General features: G+C 40.4%; 1 protein-coding gene across 1 annotated transcript in view; it reads right to left on the bottom strand.

The window, feature by feature from the left end:
- Positions 1-1,135: 1,135 nt before the first annotated feature.
- The window catches only part of ehd4 (EH-domain containing 4), a 38,663-nt gene continuing 20,380 nt past the window's right edge, over positions 1,136-19,418 (bottom strand). Inside the window, exons 4-8 of the mRNA XM_044374072.1 lie at positions 8,722-8,888; positions 7,929-8,062; positions 7,342-7,453; positions 3,261-3,425; positions 1,136-2,037 (exon numbers count right to left, since the gene is read on the bottom strand). Of these exons, the coding sequence (XP_044230007.1) occupies positions 1,480-2,037; positions 3,261-3,425; positions 7,342-7,453; positions 7,929-8,062; positions 8,722-8,888 (1,136 nt within the window). The 3' untranslated portion in view covers positions 1,136-1,479. The remainder of the gene's footprint in view (positions 2,038-3,260; positions 3,426-7,341; positions 7,454-7,928; positions 8,063-8,721; positions 8,889-19,418) is intronic.

The following is a 19,418-nucleotide window of genomic DNA, read 5'->3' as shown; positions in this document are numbered from 1 at the left end:
ACAGAACATTCACAGCAAACTGTGAACTACAGCTGATGAGTCAATCGAAAGAAAATTAACCAGAAACTATTTTGATTATTGATGAATTGTTTCAAGCAAAACATTTTTTTGGTTCCAGATTCTCAAAAGTGTCAATTTGCTGTTCTGTCTTTGAATTAGAGCTGCGACAATTAGTCGATTAGTTGCCAACTTTTAAATTAAGCAGCAACTATTTTGATCGATCAATTAATTGCTTTGAGTCATTTTTTAAGAAAAAAAAATGTCAAAATCCTCTGATTTCAGCTTCTTAAATGTGAATATTTTCTGTTTTCTTTAGTCTCTATGACATTAAACTGAATATCTTTGTGTTGTGGATAAAACGAGACATTTGAGGACGTCATCTTGGACTTTGAGAAACCATTTTTTGACATTTTATAGAACAAACAACTTATTATTAATTACTCGATAATGAAAATAATCATTAGTTGCAGCCTTGAGGGCGAAACTGTGGCCTCTAAGAAACTGTAAATTCCAATTTTTTTTAAACATTTTATCAACTAGACAATTAATTCAAAAAAATAAGTGTCAGAGTAATCGATATTGAGAATAATTATTAATTGCAGCTCCAGCCTCCAGGTGTGTCATAAACCTGCTGCTGAAACACAGACAGGATTTATTTAGAGTCTCTGTGGGTCAGAAGAAAGTGACGTTTTTTGATATTGAACAGACTAAATAAATGGAGTCAGCCTATAAAAAAACACACCTGCAGTTACCAGCAGTAACCACAGGTGTCGCTATAGCAACCAGGACTGAAATCTGAAGGTTTGAAACTGTAAACTGCATGAAAAAGACTTGAAAGCTGATTTCTGTGTTTATCACAGACAGGTCTGGTCTGTGTGGAGACTTCAAAACAGGAAGTGTTATTTTTTTTTATCTCTTATTTTATTGTAACTGTTGTGATTCTTTGGTTTTAAGCACTTTGTTGCATTCATTCAGCTACAGAAATAAAGTTCTTCTTCTTATTAAATATTTTACAGTGATGATGACGAGGATCAACAACCAGGAGGAGGAGGAGAAGTGAAATATTTCAAAGTTGCTCATCACTGTGGCTTTTAAACATATAGAGACAGAAAATAAATGAAAATTAAGGCAGGAAGTTGGTTAATATCAGGATACTTTCTCTCTTCATGATTAAAATGTCCGAATTAAACCAGAATTAGTAAAATATGAGGCTACATTACGCAGGAAGTCATTTTTTGGTGTCTTGAAATCAGCTGAAATGCACTTTACATAAAACCTTACCAAATAAAAGTGAAACATTTCCTCAGTCACTTTGCTTGTGTGTTTGCTGGACAGTTATACATTTGACCTTTGACCTCTCGGAGCAGGTAGTTTGCTGATGTGTTTCTCTGTCAGTCTGAACATCAGCAGCAGACACGTTGATGATGTTTCCTCTGCTCAGTCGGTCTCTTTGGCGTCAGTCTCGGCGCACAGTCGGCTCTAGTCCTCGCTGTGGTTGTACAGGGCGTCCGCGGTGGGGTTTTTGCGGTGGATCGGAGGCACCAGGTGGTCGGGCAGCTCGGTGGGCAGCTCGTAGCCCTCCAGTTTGATCTTGATGAGGTGCTGAGCGAGGGCGAACTCCTCGTCGTCCAGCATGCCGTCCTTGTCGCAGTCGGCCAGCTTCCAGATCTTCCCCAGCACGGTGTTGGGCAGCCGCGAGTTCATCATCTCCTTCTTGGCGTTGACGCCGGTGATCTTGCCGTTGACGGGCATCAGCGTGTAGAAGATCTCGTCGTAGCGGTGCTTGTCCCGGCTGACGATCCAGTCCTCGGCGTCGGCCCCGGCGCTGATGCCCTCGCCGTAGCCCTGACCGAATGGCCCGTCCTGGGAGCCCTCGAAGGCGCCGCCCGACACCATGGCCGGCGGCTGCTTGGACTCCTCCTCCCGGATCATGGCCATCAGCACGGCGATCTTAGTGGCCAACATCTTATCCACCGACTCGATCAGCTTCATCTTCAGAGACGGGAACTTACTGAAGTCGTAGTGCTGCAGCATGTCCTGGTGGAGGAGGAGAGACATCAACATTAAACTGTTACAGACATGAACTGACATCAGACGCTCGATTCGCTTCTGTTGTTTAGCAGCGACATTTAACCTGAAGGTCTGTGGGTTAGCTCTATATTTATATTCTGGGGCTCTACTGGAATATCTTTGCATGATCTACAGTTAAAAACTCCTTATTTATCTTCTACTGGTCCTTTATGCAGCCCCTCAGTTCAGCCTCTGTCTGAAACAGGCCGTTTTAGCTCCTGTCTCTTTAAGGCCCGCCCTCCTGACGAGCCCACTCTGATCTGATTGGTCAGCTTCAGGAAGCTTCCCGCGGCTCTGGAGGCTATGTAAACAAACTATAGTAGCAGGATTTCACTTCTGTTTCTCCTTCTTTACTCCAAATGTCAACTTCTGATCTGAAATATGAGAGGCTACAGAACTGAAAGCTGTTTATGGTCATGTGATGTCATCATGAGGAGGAAGTAAAGGTTACGCTGCAAATAAAGCGTCCAGAGCAGGTTGAAGCCCTGACTTTTGACTTGCAGGCAGCATTTCTTCATATGTTCACCTCAAGTTTTGTAACTTTGACCCTGTTTAACATCTGACATCAGAACAGGAAATAAACAGAAAATGACAAAAAGCAGAATACGTCCCCTTTAAAGGCCACTAAAAAAAACCAGAAGGTTCTGTTCCAGGATGGATATTTTTGTTATTTACGCAAAAATATAACAGGGGTTTTGGGATGAGGCTTTCTAACTTCTGGAACAGAACCTGAAGTTCTGGTTTCACTTCAACTCGCTGAGAATCAAATCTCCTGCTTTCCCAACAGGGACTCTGCAGCTGGACACTGTGTCCTCTGATGACCTCTGACCTCTGAGCGAGAACACAGCGTGCGAACCTGCAGGAGGATCAAAATACTACACAACACGTGTCGGAGAGAGAGAGTGAGAGTGTGTGTGTGTGTGTGTGTGTGTTTAGGTCTGCTGTCACCGGGGAACTGAAGAATCTTTAACATCAACATCCTCTCTCTTCAATAATCTAATAAATATAATGTAGTGAGGGAAACACACACCTGCAGCGTAGCATCTCTCTAAAGGCCTCACACACCAGCTGCAAAGTGTTTTCACATGACGACAGCGTTCAGTTTCGAGAACAGAACGTTTGTCATCACGTTAAGATCATAAATTCTTCTGTGATGTCGCGTTTTTGTTGTTTGTTTTTTTTTTTTGTACCTGCATCTTGGCGACGTTGGGGAAGTCTCCGGGGCTGATGTGATGCTCTCTCTGCAGGATGGTGTAGATCTCCGGCAGCCTCATGATCAGCTCCTCCTTCTTCTTCTCCCGCCCGAACAGAGACGGCATCTCCTTCTTCAGGTAGCTGATGATGTAAGCGTGCACCTGCAAAAGACGACGGCGGCGTCACTCCCCAACGACGACACAATTCTACATTAAAAATCATGAAAATATCTTATAATAATGTCACGTTTAATCAATTTAATGGATGTTATTTATCAAGCGACGACATTGAGACGTCCCTCATGGTGCAGAAGCTCTGTTGACATCATAGACCGCTTTGTTTTTATCATCCGCATTCAGAAAGACGAACTTGACAGTTACTCAAAAGGGAAGGCGAACACACACACACACACACTCTGTTGTCAGGCCTCGGCTGAGCTCCGTTCAACAACAACAACACTGTTTATACAACAGTTTCCTCAATCACAGAGCTGAGACAGGAAGGCTGCTGTCCTGCCTGCAGGCTGAGACAGACACAGAGGACAGGCAGGAAAGATTACATATAATAAGCTCATAGTTTTGACTGATTTTGACTTCTAATGTTTGATTTAAATAGTCAAAAAAATGACTTAATGCCTCAGTATTGGTTTTTTTTAGTCACTCAACTTTTCACACGTTTCTTTCTGGTGGAAATGAGGCTCCGTGTAAATAAAGCGAAGGTCTCAGTTTCACTGAAACGTGAGATGAGATGTTGAGATGTCTCACTCTGGACCAAAGCGTTGGACCGATCGACTTTCATATCTATAAAATGTCTCGGTTCAAATAAAGTCCAGGATTTATTTCCAACGAGACAACATCAGTATCATCCACAGTACAATCACTCCAAATCAAACATCAAGAAAAAAAAATTACATAAGTATGAGCTTCAAACTTTGCCACAATTTCTTTCTAAAACTGTGATAGTTTATTTTTTGTTCACACAACCCTGCAAGAGTCGTCTTTAGGATATGAAATGTTTTACTTTTTTGGGCCAAATGTACAAAAAGGAGAACATAAAATGGACTAAAAACCCAACTCGCTGTTGGAAACGGGGAAGCGAACAGCGTCTCCTGCAGCTATCTAGCCGTCCACCCAACCCGCCACCTCCAAATAAGGAACTTTGTCATCTTATATAGACGTCGTGGGACGTTGTGGGAGTCTATAGAAGTCTATCGGAGAATCCGCACAACGCTTCCTCATGTGACAAGCTTGGAGTGAGAACAGGCTGGAGGAATGATTACAGCCAGGAAAACATCTGTAAAATGTTCATACCGTATGTGCACCTGACCTGCTTGAAAACTTGTGAACCCGTCTTTTAAAGAGAAAAGGAAGCAGCTCTCGGGTCAGATGAAATCACCTCTTGTTTGATTAGAAATACATCCTGAAATCTGAATGATATCGATGAAGGACGGAGCAGAAAAACAGGCGACTGAGCGGCGCCGGGTGAGAGAGTAAACTACGCCGCCGCTGATGAATGAATTAACACCAGGAGGAGGAAGAGGAGGAATGTAGGTAGGAGGGCAGAAAGCCGTCGGTCCTTCGTACCGAACCCCCTGCATTATGGGAGGTGGAAGGAAGGAAGGAGGGGAGGGAGGGAGCGTAAATAAAAGGAGGGAGTGAGGTCATCTCTGAGGGCAAAGAGCCAGAGAACATCAGGACCGTTAACCAATAGTTAAGAATAAAAATAAACTGGATTTAACTGGTTCTCAACACATTTGTAAACTAGAAATCTTTCGGCAACGATTAATAACATCTTCAGTAAATCTCCTACTGTACACGCACTGCAGGAATGTCCCATTACACAACCAGCACAACCAGAACAACCAGAACAACCTCTGTGGTCGGTCCATGAACTCCAGAATGACACACAGAAGTGTTTTCTGATCCGACGCCCTGATCAGCAGGATTACGTCCTCTGTCTGTGCTTTCCAAAACCATTACACAACACTGGTGGAAAATAAATATGTTTCATAATGTGACAACGTTGTGGTTACGTTTTGTTTAGGTTTATGTGGCGTTCATGTTGCGTCGGACGGATCAGAAAGATTCTCGTGTTAAGGACTTGTGAGCGTTCACGTCATCTGACAACTCAGGAAGGTCATATGAGGGTTTAAAAGACAAAATGACATTATATCTGTTAATTTGGGGTTCGTTACATTGAAGGACAGACTGTGGCTGATGTGAGGTGACAATGTTTGTTTGGTTTTCAGGCTCTTTAGTTCTCACTGGACAACAGGACCTCATATGACTCAGGACTTTATCCCACACATCTGTGTTTTGGTGTGGTGCCTTCAGCACATTTACTGATCAAATCCAAGTGAAAAGTAACAGCACTCGGGGCCGATGACCCTCCTGAATCTGCAGACAAAAAACACTCTCAGTGCTCTCATTACCAGCCACCACCCAGGAGAAGAAGAAAACAAGAAGTCCTTCATGACAAATAAAAACAACAAACAATCCTAAATTACTGGACGTAATTTAAACAAACATACTATCAGTTTATATAGTTAAGTCCCTTAAGTTCTTCATGTCATATGAGGTATTTCTGATTATAAGACAACCAACTGATGTTTCTGTAAAAAGTCTTTTTGAAGATACGACACTTTGACACTAGGCCTGTTGGGAAAGTTTCCCTGAGATACTATTAATCCAAGAAGAAGAGAGTCCTCGTGCTTCCATTAGAGCAGAACTCACACATTCACTCTCACCTGTCACTGATCAGTGTGTCTGTTTGAGCTCCTCATCTGTGACAGCAGATGCAACAATGCAGCAATGTTAAAATACTATAAAATACAAGTAAAAGTCCTGCATGAGAAATCCTTCTACAGTAGAATTACATAAGTATTATGAGCTTGATGTAGTTAAAGTATTGCAGTAAAAGCAGTGGTTTGATCCCTCTGACTGATATATTATTATATATGACATCATTAGGAGGTGAAGAGGTGAAGTTTCAGAGCTGAAAACCATCAGCTCTCCTGATGCCGGTGTGAACAGAAACATGACTTCCTGCAGGAAGTCGTTCTCTTTAGGAACAACAGAAAACAACAACTACAGTACCTCCACCCTGTGAACTTCAAACACTCTGAGACTGATGGAGCCACTTCAGGTTTCACAAAGAAACACATGGTGATATTTATCATGTGAACCCTGGCAGGAAGCTTCCTTCCCTAACACAAACTCAGACGACCCGGGCCGGTTAATGACGTGGTCGGATCAGGTGGTCAGTCTAAACAAAGCTCCAGGTCTCTTCATGACAGCAGTTCGAGTTCATTTTTACAGAGGCTTTAAATTTAGTTTCACTTCTACTTTCTTTTCTCTCAAGAAGAAGAAGGAAATGTCATGTGTTTCAATTCTTTCATCGTCCTCTTAAAAATGAAACTTCAGAATAGCTTTCGTTCTCCGTGGTTACAGACAGATATTCAATCTAAGAGCTAAACTGCAGAACCTGTCCGAGAATCATCATATTTTGAAGTTTTCTTCAGTATCAGAGTAATCCAGCAACAGTTGTCTGTACATCCATGAACACACTGCAAACAGGAGCCGCTAACAGCTGATTCAGCAGAATTTTAATGTCGCAAGTTTGCCAACATGTACACAAATATTAGCTATAAAGAGTCAATCACAGTACCTTCATTTGATGAGGTTTTATGGGTTTGTCCTTCTCTGATGGCCCATATTAGTTCACATTTTGTCAAATAGGCTCCATTAAAGTCATGTGAATCAGCTGTTAGCAGCTCCTGTTTGCAGTGTAACATGGATGTACAGGAAACTGTCACTGGATCACTCGGATACCGAAGAAAACTTAAACATGAGCAGATTCTCAGGCAGGTTCTGAAGGGTTCCTGTTCCTGTGATGTTCTTCCTGTCTGAGGTTTAAGGGAGATCAAATTTCTTCGACTTTTTCTGTCTGGGATACACAACCAAACATTCCACCATTTTCCCATCATTCCATAAACAAAACAGACGTTGGGACACCGGCGGGATTGACCTGCAGGTCTCTGTATTAATTCCAACGTCAACGTGTCATTTCCTGTCTCACCTTGGCCAGCCTCGCCCTCTTGATGAGGTCATTCAGTTTACGGAGCGCCGCGTTCCTCGGAAGACTCTGAATGTCCCTGAACAGATCCTGAGACTCCGCCTCAAACAGACGCCTGAGGAGGGACATGAACGCATGAATGAATGAATTAATGACCCGCTGAATGAATGACTAAATGAGTAATAACCGAATGAATGAATGAAGGTGTGAATGAAAGAAATGAATAAAGAAAAGTTATGATGTCGGACCAGGACAGAAATCGCAGAATGTATGAATGACTGAATTAATGAATGGTATTGTATCCTGGATTGCTGAATGAATGAATGAATGGATGAATGGATGGTACTCATCAAGGCCTGCATAATGAATTAATTACTTAGTGAATGAATGAATGAATAAGTGAACAGTATTGTATCCATTCCTACTGTAAGAATGAAGGACTAAATGAATGAATGAAGGACTAAATGAATAAATGAATGAGTGAATGAATGAATGAAGGACTAAATGAATGAATGAATGAATGAAGGACTAAATGAATGAATGAATGAATGACTACATTAATGAATGAATGGATGAACTTGCTCTCTGACCTGTTCTCAGTGTTCTGCAGCGGTTTGGCCCAGAAGGAGCCCAGGTAAACTCTCACCACCTCTGGAGTGTTGATCACCTTCCCCAGTGACCACATGAGGGCGCCATACACCCGCATCAGCTGCTGCGTGTCCACCTGAGAGCACAGGTGAGGAACAGGTGAGGAACAAGTGAAGAACAGGTGAGGAACAGGTGAAGAACAGGTGAGAACAGGAGAGGGAACAGGTGAGGGACATGTGAGGGACATGTGAGAGCGGGTGAGGGACAGGTGAGGAACAGGAGAGGAACAGGAGAGAACAGGTGAGGAACAGGAGAGGAACAGGTGAGCAACAGGTGAGTAACAGGTGAAGAACAGGTGAAGAACAGGTATGGAAAAGGTGAGGAACAGTTGAGGAACAGTTGAGGAACAGGTGAAGAACAGGTGAAGAACAGGTGAAGAACAGGTGAGGAACAGGTGAAGAACAGGTGAAGAACAGGTGAGAACAGGAGAGAACAGGAGAGGAACAGGTGAGAACGGGAGATGAACAGGAGAGGAACATGTGAGAACAGGAGAGAAACAGGTGAAGAACAGGTGAGGGACAGGAGAGAACAGGTGAGGAACAGCAGAGGAACAGGTGAGGGACATGTGAGGGACATGTGAGGGACATGTGAGAACGGGTGAGGGACAGGTGAGGAACAGGAGAGGAACAGGAGAGGAACAGGTGAGAACAGGAGAGGAACATGTGAGGAACAGGTGAGCAACAGGTGAGGAACAGGTGAAGAACAGGTGAAGAACAGGTGAAGAACACCTCCCACCTGGTCGGCCTTGTTGAGGACGACTCGGATCTTGTCGTCTTGACCTTTGAAGGCTCTGATGGCCTCAGAGAACTCGTCAGAAATGTCCAGTTTGTGAGCGTCGAACAGCAGAATGATGCGATCCACCCGCTCGCCGAACCACCGCAGGACCTCCGCAAAGTCATAACCTGCAGACACACACAGGAGGATTATCACTCTGATACATATATGTATGTATTTAAAAGTTTATCTGAAGCTGATATGAAGCTTCAGCGTCCAAATGAGTCAAATCAAGTAGATATCTTTCAATGTTACAGTCTTTTTAGTGTCAAAGTCCCTCTTTTTGTTACTATACTTCCATCTGTAGCTCAACAGGGAAACACTGTCCGAGGAAACACAAAGAGGGAATTTGATGCTAAAAAGACTGTAAATGTGTCAGATATCCACTTGATATGACTAACTCAGACTGCTGAAGATGAATATAAGCTTCACACAGACTTTTAAAAGACTGTGTGGACACACTGTGGATTTTGGCCTCCATCACTTACATTGAAAGCACATTTGAAGGGGAAACATTGTGAACTCGTCCTTTAAGAACAAATGTGTTTATACGAGTTCCTCTTGCATGAGGCTCATTGTAATGCCCTCTGATATGATGGAAACACGACTCTGTGTGTGTGTGTGTGTGCGCGTGTAAAGTGATCGGTGACAGTCAGGGTGTGGTTCCTCTGAAACTGGGTGACACTGAGCTCTGAGAGCTCTGAACTGGAAACTAAAACAGAGACAAAAAGCTTTTACACTTTAACAGAAGAAGATAGAAATCTGTGTTCTACTCGTCTTTACTGCGTAAGCGGAAAATATCCTGATACTGGAAACAGTAACAGGATATTTTCAGAGATCTTCTAACAAGCAGTTTGACCAGAAAGTACAGTTTGACCAGACTTTGTGCTACTTTACAGTTCAAATCCTCTAACAGCTATAATTAAGACGCCTCGGTCACATGACTCAGCTGAGTAAACTTCATAACCTGATGAAGGCTGTGAGATGCAGCCGAAAGTTCAGGAGGGGAAAAGCTAGTAAGTAATCGTATTTTTCTAATAATATTTTAGTAATGTGAACTTTTACTTGTTTTGTAGTATTTTTAGCTTCACTACATCTTCCAGCAGTGACTCAAATACAGTTTTTACTACCAGAGATGTGAATGGGAAACATTATTTTATTATAGGACACTTTAAACAGAGACAGAGTTACCATCTACCCACATATACAACCACCTCTTATCATGTGACCAAAGTTTCATATCTTCATTCTGCATAGTGAGGAGCCACTTCTGCTTTTAGTCAAAGTAAAAGATCTGAGAACTTCTTCCACCACTGACTGAACGATAACACCAGTGAGGAAATAATCGATTAGTTGTCATATCTTCTCTAAAATGATCATTTGCTGTTTTATGTCAGTCAGACAAAACTAGAGCTGCAACTGACGATTATTTTCTTGATTATCTGATTATTTGTTTGATCTTTAAAATGTGAAAAAAGGGTTAAAAATATGAATTGATGTTTCCCAAAACGCAAGCTGATGTCCTCAAATGTCTTGTTTTGTCCACAACCCAAAGATATTCAGTTAATTAAGATATTAATCAATTATCAAAATAGTTAGTGATTAATTTAATAGTTGGCATCTAATCGATTAATCGCTGCAGCTTTAGATAAAACCAGACATTTGATCAGAAGGACACCGAGGACTGTGAGAGAATGTGATGGACATTTTACAGACCGAAAGATAATCGATTAATCAAGAGAATAAATGGGAGATTAATCGATAATTGGAGGCCGATGGTCCAGAGACACTAAACTCACATCTGGCGCCACCAACAGGTCGAACTCTCACCTGCCAAGAGGAAAAGACTTAAAGTCCCATCAGCCTCAGCTCTACATGTGTTACGTAGTTTTGTGTTTGTCCTTGTCTTTAAAGTCACCTTTCAAATCTAGTTTACAAAACACACACACACACACAGCTGAACCGTACACACACACACACACACACACACACACAGAAACTCCTTCAGTAAACTCTTCACCATCCAGGATTTTATTCGTCAGCATCAAAGCTTTTTTATCCACAAGCAGCTCGGCTTCATGGATGTAAATGTTGTTCTGTTCACCACTTTGGTTCAGACTGAAACATCTCAACAACTATTAAAGACGTTTCTATGAAACTTTGTTCCAACATCTATGTTCCTCAGAGGATGAATCCGACCGACACTGGTGATGTTCTGACTTTTCCTGTAGCGCCACCGTGAGGCGACTTTTTACTTCTTTATTGAAATATTTAAACATCTATTAGATGGATTGCTGTGAAATTGCTGCAAAACTAAGAACATTCCCATGAGCCTCAGCTGGACTTCCTGTTTAGTGAATATTTATCAAATGTTAGCATGCTAACACGCTAAAACAACACAGTTGGTCCATGATACCTGAGTTTTGTTTAATCAACATTTTAATCATGTAATCTTTCAATTAAAGCAAAAGTCCTGCACAGGCTGCAGAGTTCATTACAGACACAACATAAAATATGAAACAGTTTGACTGAACAAACATCATCTGGATAATTTATCTGCTTTTAAAGCTGAAAGAGGAGCTAAAAATGTCAAGTTTGATGAACAAAATTATTCATGACAACACCTGCATCAATCAATCAATCAATCTATTAATTAAGCATTCTATATGATATATACAGCTATCTATAATGCTGCAGTGTGTGTGTGTGTGCGCAATCGTACCAGCATCCCCCTGCGACATTTAACACCGACACTGCTGTCCACATTCACAACATCACTGCAGGGCAACACACGCATCTGAGTGTTTGTGGACACAACACACACACACACACACACACACACACACACACACACACAGACACACACACACACACACACACACACACACACACACACACACACACACAGAGGAGTGCAGCAGGATGCAGTTGTTGGCACACTGAGTCTTTGCTGAGTGTATCATGTCACTGCTTCTTCCTGCAGGTTTAACCACCATCATCCAGCTTTAAATAAGACCGGTGGAGATGTTTCCAGTGACTTTACCGCTTTAATATTCGGTGTTTTTCATATTCATCAGGTTCGAGTCGCTTTTCTTAATAAGTGTTAACAGATGTCTGCAGAGACGCCATCATAACAAAAGATTTATGTCTCTCCTGCGGCAGTAAACACAACACATGGACCCTCTGATGTAATCTGAGCTTTAAAACAATCGGAGCCGACGAACAGTAAACATTCCAACGTTGTTAATAATTGATAAAAAATGATTCAGCTGGGTGATGAGGAGGGTTTCACAGTTTTTTAGAGTTCCAAAGAGAGCATGATGTAAAAAGTTAAAACATGTGGAAAGTTTTTAGAGTCTATGTTAAAAAATTATAGAGATTGATTACAGAGATAGTCTATCCAGAGAAGAAGTCCATCACAGATTCATCATTTCACTCCTAAAAACATCATCAGACTCATGATGGACATTTTTTTTAAAACAATAAATGATGAAAATCGATGCAGAGGTCCAGAGATATCGTCTTTTTTATTCCACACATTCTTGGCGCCTACATCACCCACAATGTACCTGGAGATTGTGGTGTGTTATGCTAGTAGCGGCTAATGTAGCCTGGCGCTGCTAGCATCCAGCAGAGACGAGGAGCTACAGAGGTCTGATAACCTCACTTTAGCTCAGATTATGAGAAATAATAAAATATGCTACCGCAGTTATGCAGATGACACACAAATTTACATAACCGTATCACCAGAGGACTCTGGTCAAATACAAGCACTGAGTAAATGCATTGAACAAATCAATGATTGGATGAGCCAGAATTTTCTTTAGTTAAACAAAGACAAAACTGAAGTAATTGTTTTTGTAGCCAAGGAAGAACGTTTAAAAGTCAGCAATCAGCTTCAATCAGTAATGTTAAAAACCACAAACCAAGCCAGAAATCTTGGTGCAGTCGTGGACTCAGACCTGAATTTCAACAGCCACATTAAGACAATTACAAAGTCAGCCTACTATCACCTGAAGTATATATCAAGAATTAAAGGACTTATGTCTCAGCAGGATTTGGAAAAACTTGTCTATGCATTTATCTTCAGTAGACTCGACTACTGTAACGCTGTCTTCACAGGTCTCCCTAAAAAAAAAATCGATCAGACAGCTGCAGCTGATTCAGACGCTGCTGCTCGAGTCCTCACTAAGACTAAGAAAGTGGATCACATCACTCCAGTTCTCAGATCTTTACGCTGGCTTCCTGTCTGTCAAAGAATTGACTTTAAGATATTGCTGTTGGTTTATAAAGCACTGAATAGTTTAGGGCCGAAATACATTTCTGATCTGCTGCTTCATTATGAACCATCCAGACCTCTCAGGTGGTCTGGTTCAGGTCTGCTTTCTGTCCACAGAGTAAAAACTAAACATGGAGAAGCAGTGTTCAGTTTTTATGCTCCACATATCTGGAACAAACTCCCAGAAAACTGTAGATCTGCTGCAACTCTCAGTTCTTTTAAAATCGCAGCTGAAGACTTTTCTGTTTGCAGCTGCCTTTCATTAGACGGTTAATATTTTACACTGCACTGTTACTTTTATTCTCTTGTTTTATCTGTCTTATTCCTTTTTTAGCTTCTTTTTATTTCCAAATGTAACACTTTAATTGTTTTAATGCCTTTTATACTCTATGTAAAGCACTTTGAATTGCCTTGTTGTTGAAATGTGCTATACAAATAAACTTGCCTTGCCTTTTCAAACTTGTCGTCTTCAGCCCCAAATCGACGCTGTGACAATCAGTGACATCAACAAAAAGCTTTATACTTTTTGCACACCTATAAACACACGATGAGGTGGAAAGCCACATTTAATGTTGAGCATAAATGAGCCTTAAGTGGACCTTGAGCCAGGATCATTTTCTCAAATGTTAAAGGCAGTTTATTATCAGTTGACTGCATGAATTGAAATATCAAACATCACCAAATTTGCTGAAACTTTGACTCCACTGAAAGTCCACTAAAGACACTGCTGTTATAAATATTGTTGTGAACAAAGATGTAGTTGTGTTCAGATACAGGACTGAAAAATGCAGCGTTTTAACCTTTTTGAGTGTTGATCAGATCATCAAATATTAATGCGAGCAGGCCTGTCCTGTGCAGGTGTTCCAGCCTGGACGCGTCCCTTCATGAATAACTGATGTGTGAAGGTGTCAGAACTGAGAGCAGAAGAGTCGTGTCGGGTTGCAGCTGCAGGTTCAGGCTGTGCGCAGTAAATACAGTCAGCAGCAGCCGCAGGGTCACTTCCTGTGAGCACCTGCAACACTCATTACAGCTGAACTCCGGCCAGGTAGACTGACAGCAACACACCTGACACATCAGTCTTCACTTTAGCTCCTGATTTTCAGTTAGTTAAACTCTTTTAATGGAAACGTTTATTAATTTTGGTCAAATATGAATAAATCTCAGCTCTTTTATTGCCCCACCTTCCCTGATTTTAGTTTTATTCTGTTTTATGCATGTTGTGAATATTTATAATATAATAAAGGCACTTTTAGCACCTTTATTCTTTTATCCTTGTGTGTTTTTATGTGATTCTGTGTGAAGAATAAGTTGGTAATAAAAGGTCATCAATGAATATTTTTCATCCAGGTTTCTGTCGAAGCAACGAGGTCCTGCAGGGTTTAATATGTGGTGTAACTGCTGCTTCTATTACAGGACGACGGATTACTTCACATGTTCCATTTCCTCTTTAAAGGGAAATGCCTTCAGTCTAACAATACTGCTTCCTCTTCAGTACCGTAACGTATTATATTTATGTCCTAATCTGGAAAAACTGTGTGCAGAGTTCAACAAAGAAACCTTGAGATATTTTCATAACAATTGTTTTATAAAATTCCATTTAGGTTTTATTGATTCAGGTAGTTAAACATAGTCTGGATTTGAATCTCTGTCTCCTGTTTTTCCTGCTTCTCTTCACTTGGAATGTAACTGTAACTTTCATTATCAATTAATCTGTTGATCATTTTTTCCAATTAATGTATTTTGTTGTTTAGTTTAGTCTAAGTCCAACAATGTTTCAATTAAATTATTAAGTTTACAAAAGATATAAAACAGAGAAAAGCAGAAAATCAGTCGAAAGTTAATTAACAGACTGGTCAACTGACATAATTAATCAAAAACTACTTTGATAATTAATGTTTGTTTTACTCATTTATCAAGAAGATATTCTTTTGTGTTTTATATTGTTATAAACTGAGTTTTGGGCTGTGAGTCTACAATCGTCTTAGAAACTGTATGAAACTGAACATCTGCTAACATCTGCTGATTATTATCTCAATTCACTAATTACCCGTTTAGTCGATGAAATAGTGAAAAAATGGAATTCACAGTTTCTCAGAGGCCAAAGTAACATCTCTAGCTTGTTTGTTTTTTTAATAATCCAAAACCATAAATATTCAATTTACTGTCACATATAACAAAGACAAACAGCAAATTATCTCATCTGAGAAGTTGGAACCAGAGAACGTTTTGCTGTTTACCTTGTTTACTATCTTAGATTAGTGTGTTTGCTGCTGATGCTGACATTTGCTAATTAGCACGAAACACAAAGTGAAGTGAAGCTGAGGCTGATGGGAAGGTCACGGGACAAAATGACATTTTGACCAGATGATGGCGCTAGATGAAAAGTCAGAGGATCAAAGATCAATTCATCAATGTCTGAACCAAATCTCACAACAATCCATCAAACAGCTGTTGAGATATTTGAGTCACAGACACAAGAAAACAAATCAATACAATAATCAATACTGGAAATAATCCTTATTTGCAGCCCCAAACATGACATCAACACTCCTGTGATTTAGGAAATTTTGTTAATAAAGTTGAGTTTGAAGATTCATTATTGACTTTGAATTAAAGGCTCACCTGCTGAAAATTCTCCTGAGCTTTCAGCTGCATCTCATGGCCTTCGTCGGTTTCAGAGTTTGCTCAGTTGCCATGGAGACAATTACAGCCTCCACCCATATACAACCACCTGTTATCACATGACTGCAACTCCATATCCAGGTGATGTGATGACAGCAGAGCCAGCTCCATGACAACCACTGATGAAGGCCAAGAGATGGCACTAAAAGCTCCGGAAAAGCTGTATTAATAAAGCTTTTTAATTATAAATATGTCTCACACAATCAGAATAATAAAGTTTAGTTTAGTGACGGATTTACAGTGTTTTACAAGATAAATATGACATGACAGTTTTCCTGATGAGCAGTGATGTAATGTGGTCCAGAAGTCACTGAGTTCATTTACTGGATCAGGACTGAACAGTGACGAAGCGGATCAGAGAAACCAGAAACCAGGACTGGACTGAGCCAGCAGCAGCAGAAGGGAGGGATTACTGCCTGAAAGCCCCGCAGGACCAGTTAGGTTTAAGAATTTACATAAAGGCTCCGATCCAGAAGAGACTCATTGAAATACTGAAATACTTTAAATCACAGAAGAAACACAAGAGAAGAGGAAACAAGAGGAAAACCGAACAGAATGAAATGAAGGAAGGAGAAAAGAAAGCTGAGGAGAGAAATAAAGGGCAGTGATGTGATGTGAAGACAAATAAAGTGATGAAGTAAAGAAGTGAAGAAAAGAAAAGTGAGGAGTAAGGAAATGAAAATAAGATGATAAAAGACAAAAGACTGAAGAGAGACAAGAGAAGTGAAGACAAGAAGAGAAGAGAAACTTAACCAGAATGAAGATCTTTGCAGAAATTTGCAGATATTTCTCTTTTGTTTCTGATGAATTCAAACAACACAACCAGCGGAGGAAAGTAACTAAGTACATTTACTTAAGTACCTAACTTAAGTACAATTTTGAGGTACTTGTATCTTACTTGAGTATTTCCATGTGATGCTACTTTCTACATTTCAGAGGGAAATATTGTACTTTCTACTCCACTACATTTATTTGACAGCTTTAGTTACTTTTCAGATGAAGATTTGACACAATGGATAATATAACAAGCTTTTAAAATACAACACATTGTTAAAGATGAAACCAGTGGTTTCCAGCCTTTTTGGCTTTTGACGTCTTACAAAAAGCAGTGTGTAGTCGGGGTCACATTTCACATGTCTATGAGTTGTTAACAGCTCCTCCAAATAGTCATTTTTCCCTCTAAACTTCTCACATGCTTTCATTTCAATAAATGTTCAAATGATCCAATATTTCAGTAAAAATCAAAGATTAGAGAAAAAGTCCAAAAACTGAAAACAGATTTGTGTATCAGAACTTTGTTTTTTCTTCTTTCCTCTCCCATTAATCATCTCACCACCCCTCAGATTTATCTGCTGACCCTTTGGAGGGGCCCGACCCCTAGGTTGGGAACCACTGGACTAAACTAGCTAACTGTATATGAAGTAGTGTAAACTAGCTCCACCTCCAGCAGCTACAACAGTAACATGCTGCTCTAACACTGATGCTTCACTATTAATAATCTAATGATGTCATACATAATAATATATCAGTCAGAGGGACCAAACCACTACTTTTACTGCAGTACTTTAACTACATCAAGCTCATAATACTTATGTACTTTTACTGCAATACTTTAACTACATCAAGCTCATAATACTTATGTACTTTTACTGCAGTAGGATTTCTCATACAGGACTTTTACTGGAGTATTTTTACATTGCTGTATTGGTATTTTTACTGCAGTAAAGTATCTCAGTACTTCTTCGTCTCCACTGGACACAAATGGAAAACAAGATGTACGAGCAACAACTGTCGTCACCAACTGAGCAGACAAAATGTATGAAATACAAATAAAGACACGTGAAGTTTCGTTTCTGCAGAAACTCTGAAGCCTCTGTCTCTAGTCAGTCTCCACCCGCTGATGGCAGCTGATCAGTGAGCATTTCTGACCACAGCCAAGAGGGCAAACAGCAGCTCCACCCTGAAGGATCTACAGCCAAACATGCAACTGTAACGTCTCCGTGAAACACACACGGAGCTCAACACGTCGACTCTGAAACACCAGACTTTAAATACAGTAACCTAAAGATGTTCTGATCAACTTTTGATGGCCTCGATCTGTAGATACAGAGTCTGATCCAATCTGATCATTTATTTAGCCGAATGTTGACTAAATATTTATATGACATCATGTCATTGGAAAAGTTAAAACACATTGCAAAAGAAGAATTCAGGGCAGCTGAAACCTGGGCTTTGTCTTACAGGCAGCAGTTTTACATACGTTCACCTCAGTTTAGCAGAAGTTTAATAGGAGAAGGTGAAGCGAGGAGGATGTCTCACTCTGTGGGAGTTAATGGAAACAACAAAAAAAAAACACCTTTTCTTCACAAACAATCTTTGACTGAACAGAAACCAGCTGGACTACAGCATGTACTTGTTGAATAAAGTCTAATTCTGGTTAATCTGTTAATGATTTTTTATATAAAAATATAAAAAACGTCAGAACATCACACCTATTATTGTTTTCCAGAAGCTTCTTCAAAAAGATCAGGCCAAACTTGTGAATTGTGACTTGAACTGAACAAAGTCAGTGATTCGCACGGCTATGTACCTCAATAAAATAGTTCCTTATCTAAATTAGTCGATCGACAGAGAGTTAAATGTCAACTATTTTCATAATTGAATAATCATTTTAGTTGTTTTTCAAGCAAAAATGCCAAATATTTGCTTGTTCCAGCTTCTCAGTTGTGATGATTTCATGCTTTTCTTTGTCATACTGAATATATTTGTGTTTTGGACTTTTGGTCGGACAAAACAAGACATCTGAAGACGTCACTTTTGACTCTGGAAAAACAGCCATTTTTCCCTGTTTCCTGACATTTTATAGACTAAACGATTAATCGGTTAGTTGAGATAATAATCTGCAGATGAATCGATAATTAAAACAATCAACAAATCACAGGTGCAGTTTGACAAAACAAACATGTAGAACACGCATGTGCTTCAACGTTTTAATCAGATATTCATGCTCAGTCTGTCCTGAGTGTTAATTAATATGATAAAAACATTGGGAGCTGTGATCTGACTGAACCTTCAGTGTCTGTAACGCTGGAGTTTAATGTGTCAGAGATGAAGCTGACGTCAACCTGCCTCTGTGTGTGTGTGTGTGTGTGTGTGTGTGTCTGTGTGTTTGTGTGTGTTGAGTCACAGTTGGCCTGTTGGACATATTCAGGAGGAATTCAGCCTCAGCTGAGCAGCTCTAAACGCTTCCAGATGGAGGGAACGCCCCAACGCCGCTTCCTGCAGCCCTCCGTCCCTCCCTCTAATCCTCCCCCTCCCTGCATCCACCCAGCTGAGGCTTTAACTGATGCTGTCATCATCATCCAGGCTGCAGCATGTTGGATCACATCACCGCAAAAAGCTTTTCTTTAACCAGAGTCAAACTGAGGATTTTGCTGTTTATGTTTTATTTTAGAGCTGAAATGATCAGTCGGTTAATCTAAGCAATTATTTTGATAATCAATTAATCATTTCAAAGAAAAGATTCTCAGAATTTGCAGGTTCCAGCTTCTCCAGAGTGACGTTTGCTGCTTTTCTCTGTTAAGATCTCTGTAGGGCTGCAACTGACTATTATTTTCATTATTGATTATTTGCCCATTTAATCTATTAGTTGTTTCAAAAAGCCAAAAGGTGACGTCCTCAAATGTCTTGTTTTGTC

The sequence above is a fragment of the Thunnus albacares genome, chromosome 15 (genome assembly GCF_914725855.1).
Source record: "Thunnus albacares chromosome 15, fThuAlb1.1, whole genome shotgun sequence".
Lineage (NCBI taxonomy): Eukaryota > Metazoa > Chordata > Actinopteri > Scombriformes > Scombridae > Thunnus > Thunnus albacares.
This window is presented reverse-complemented; position numbering and strand designations above follow the sequence as displayed.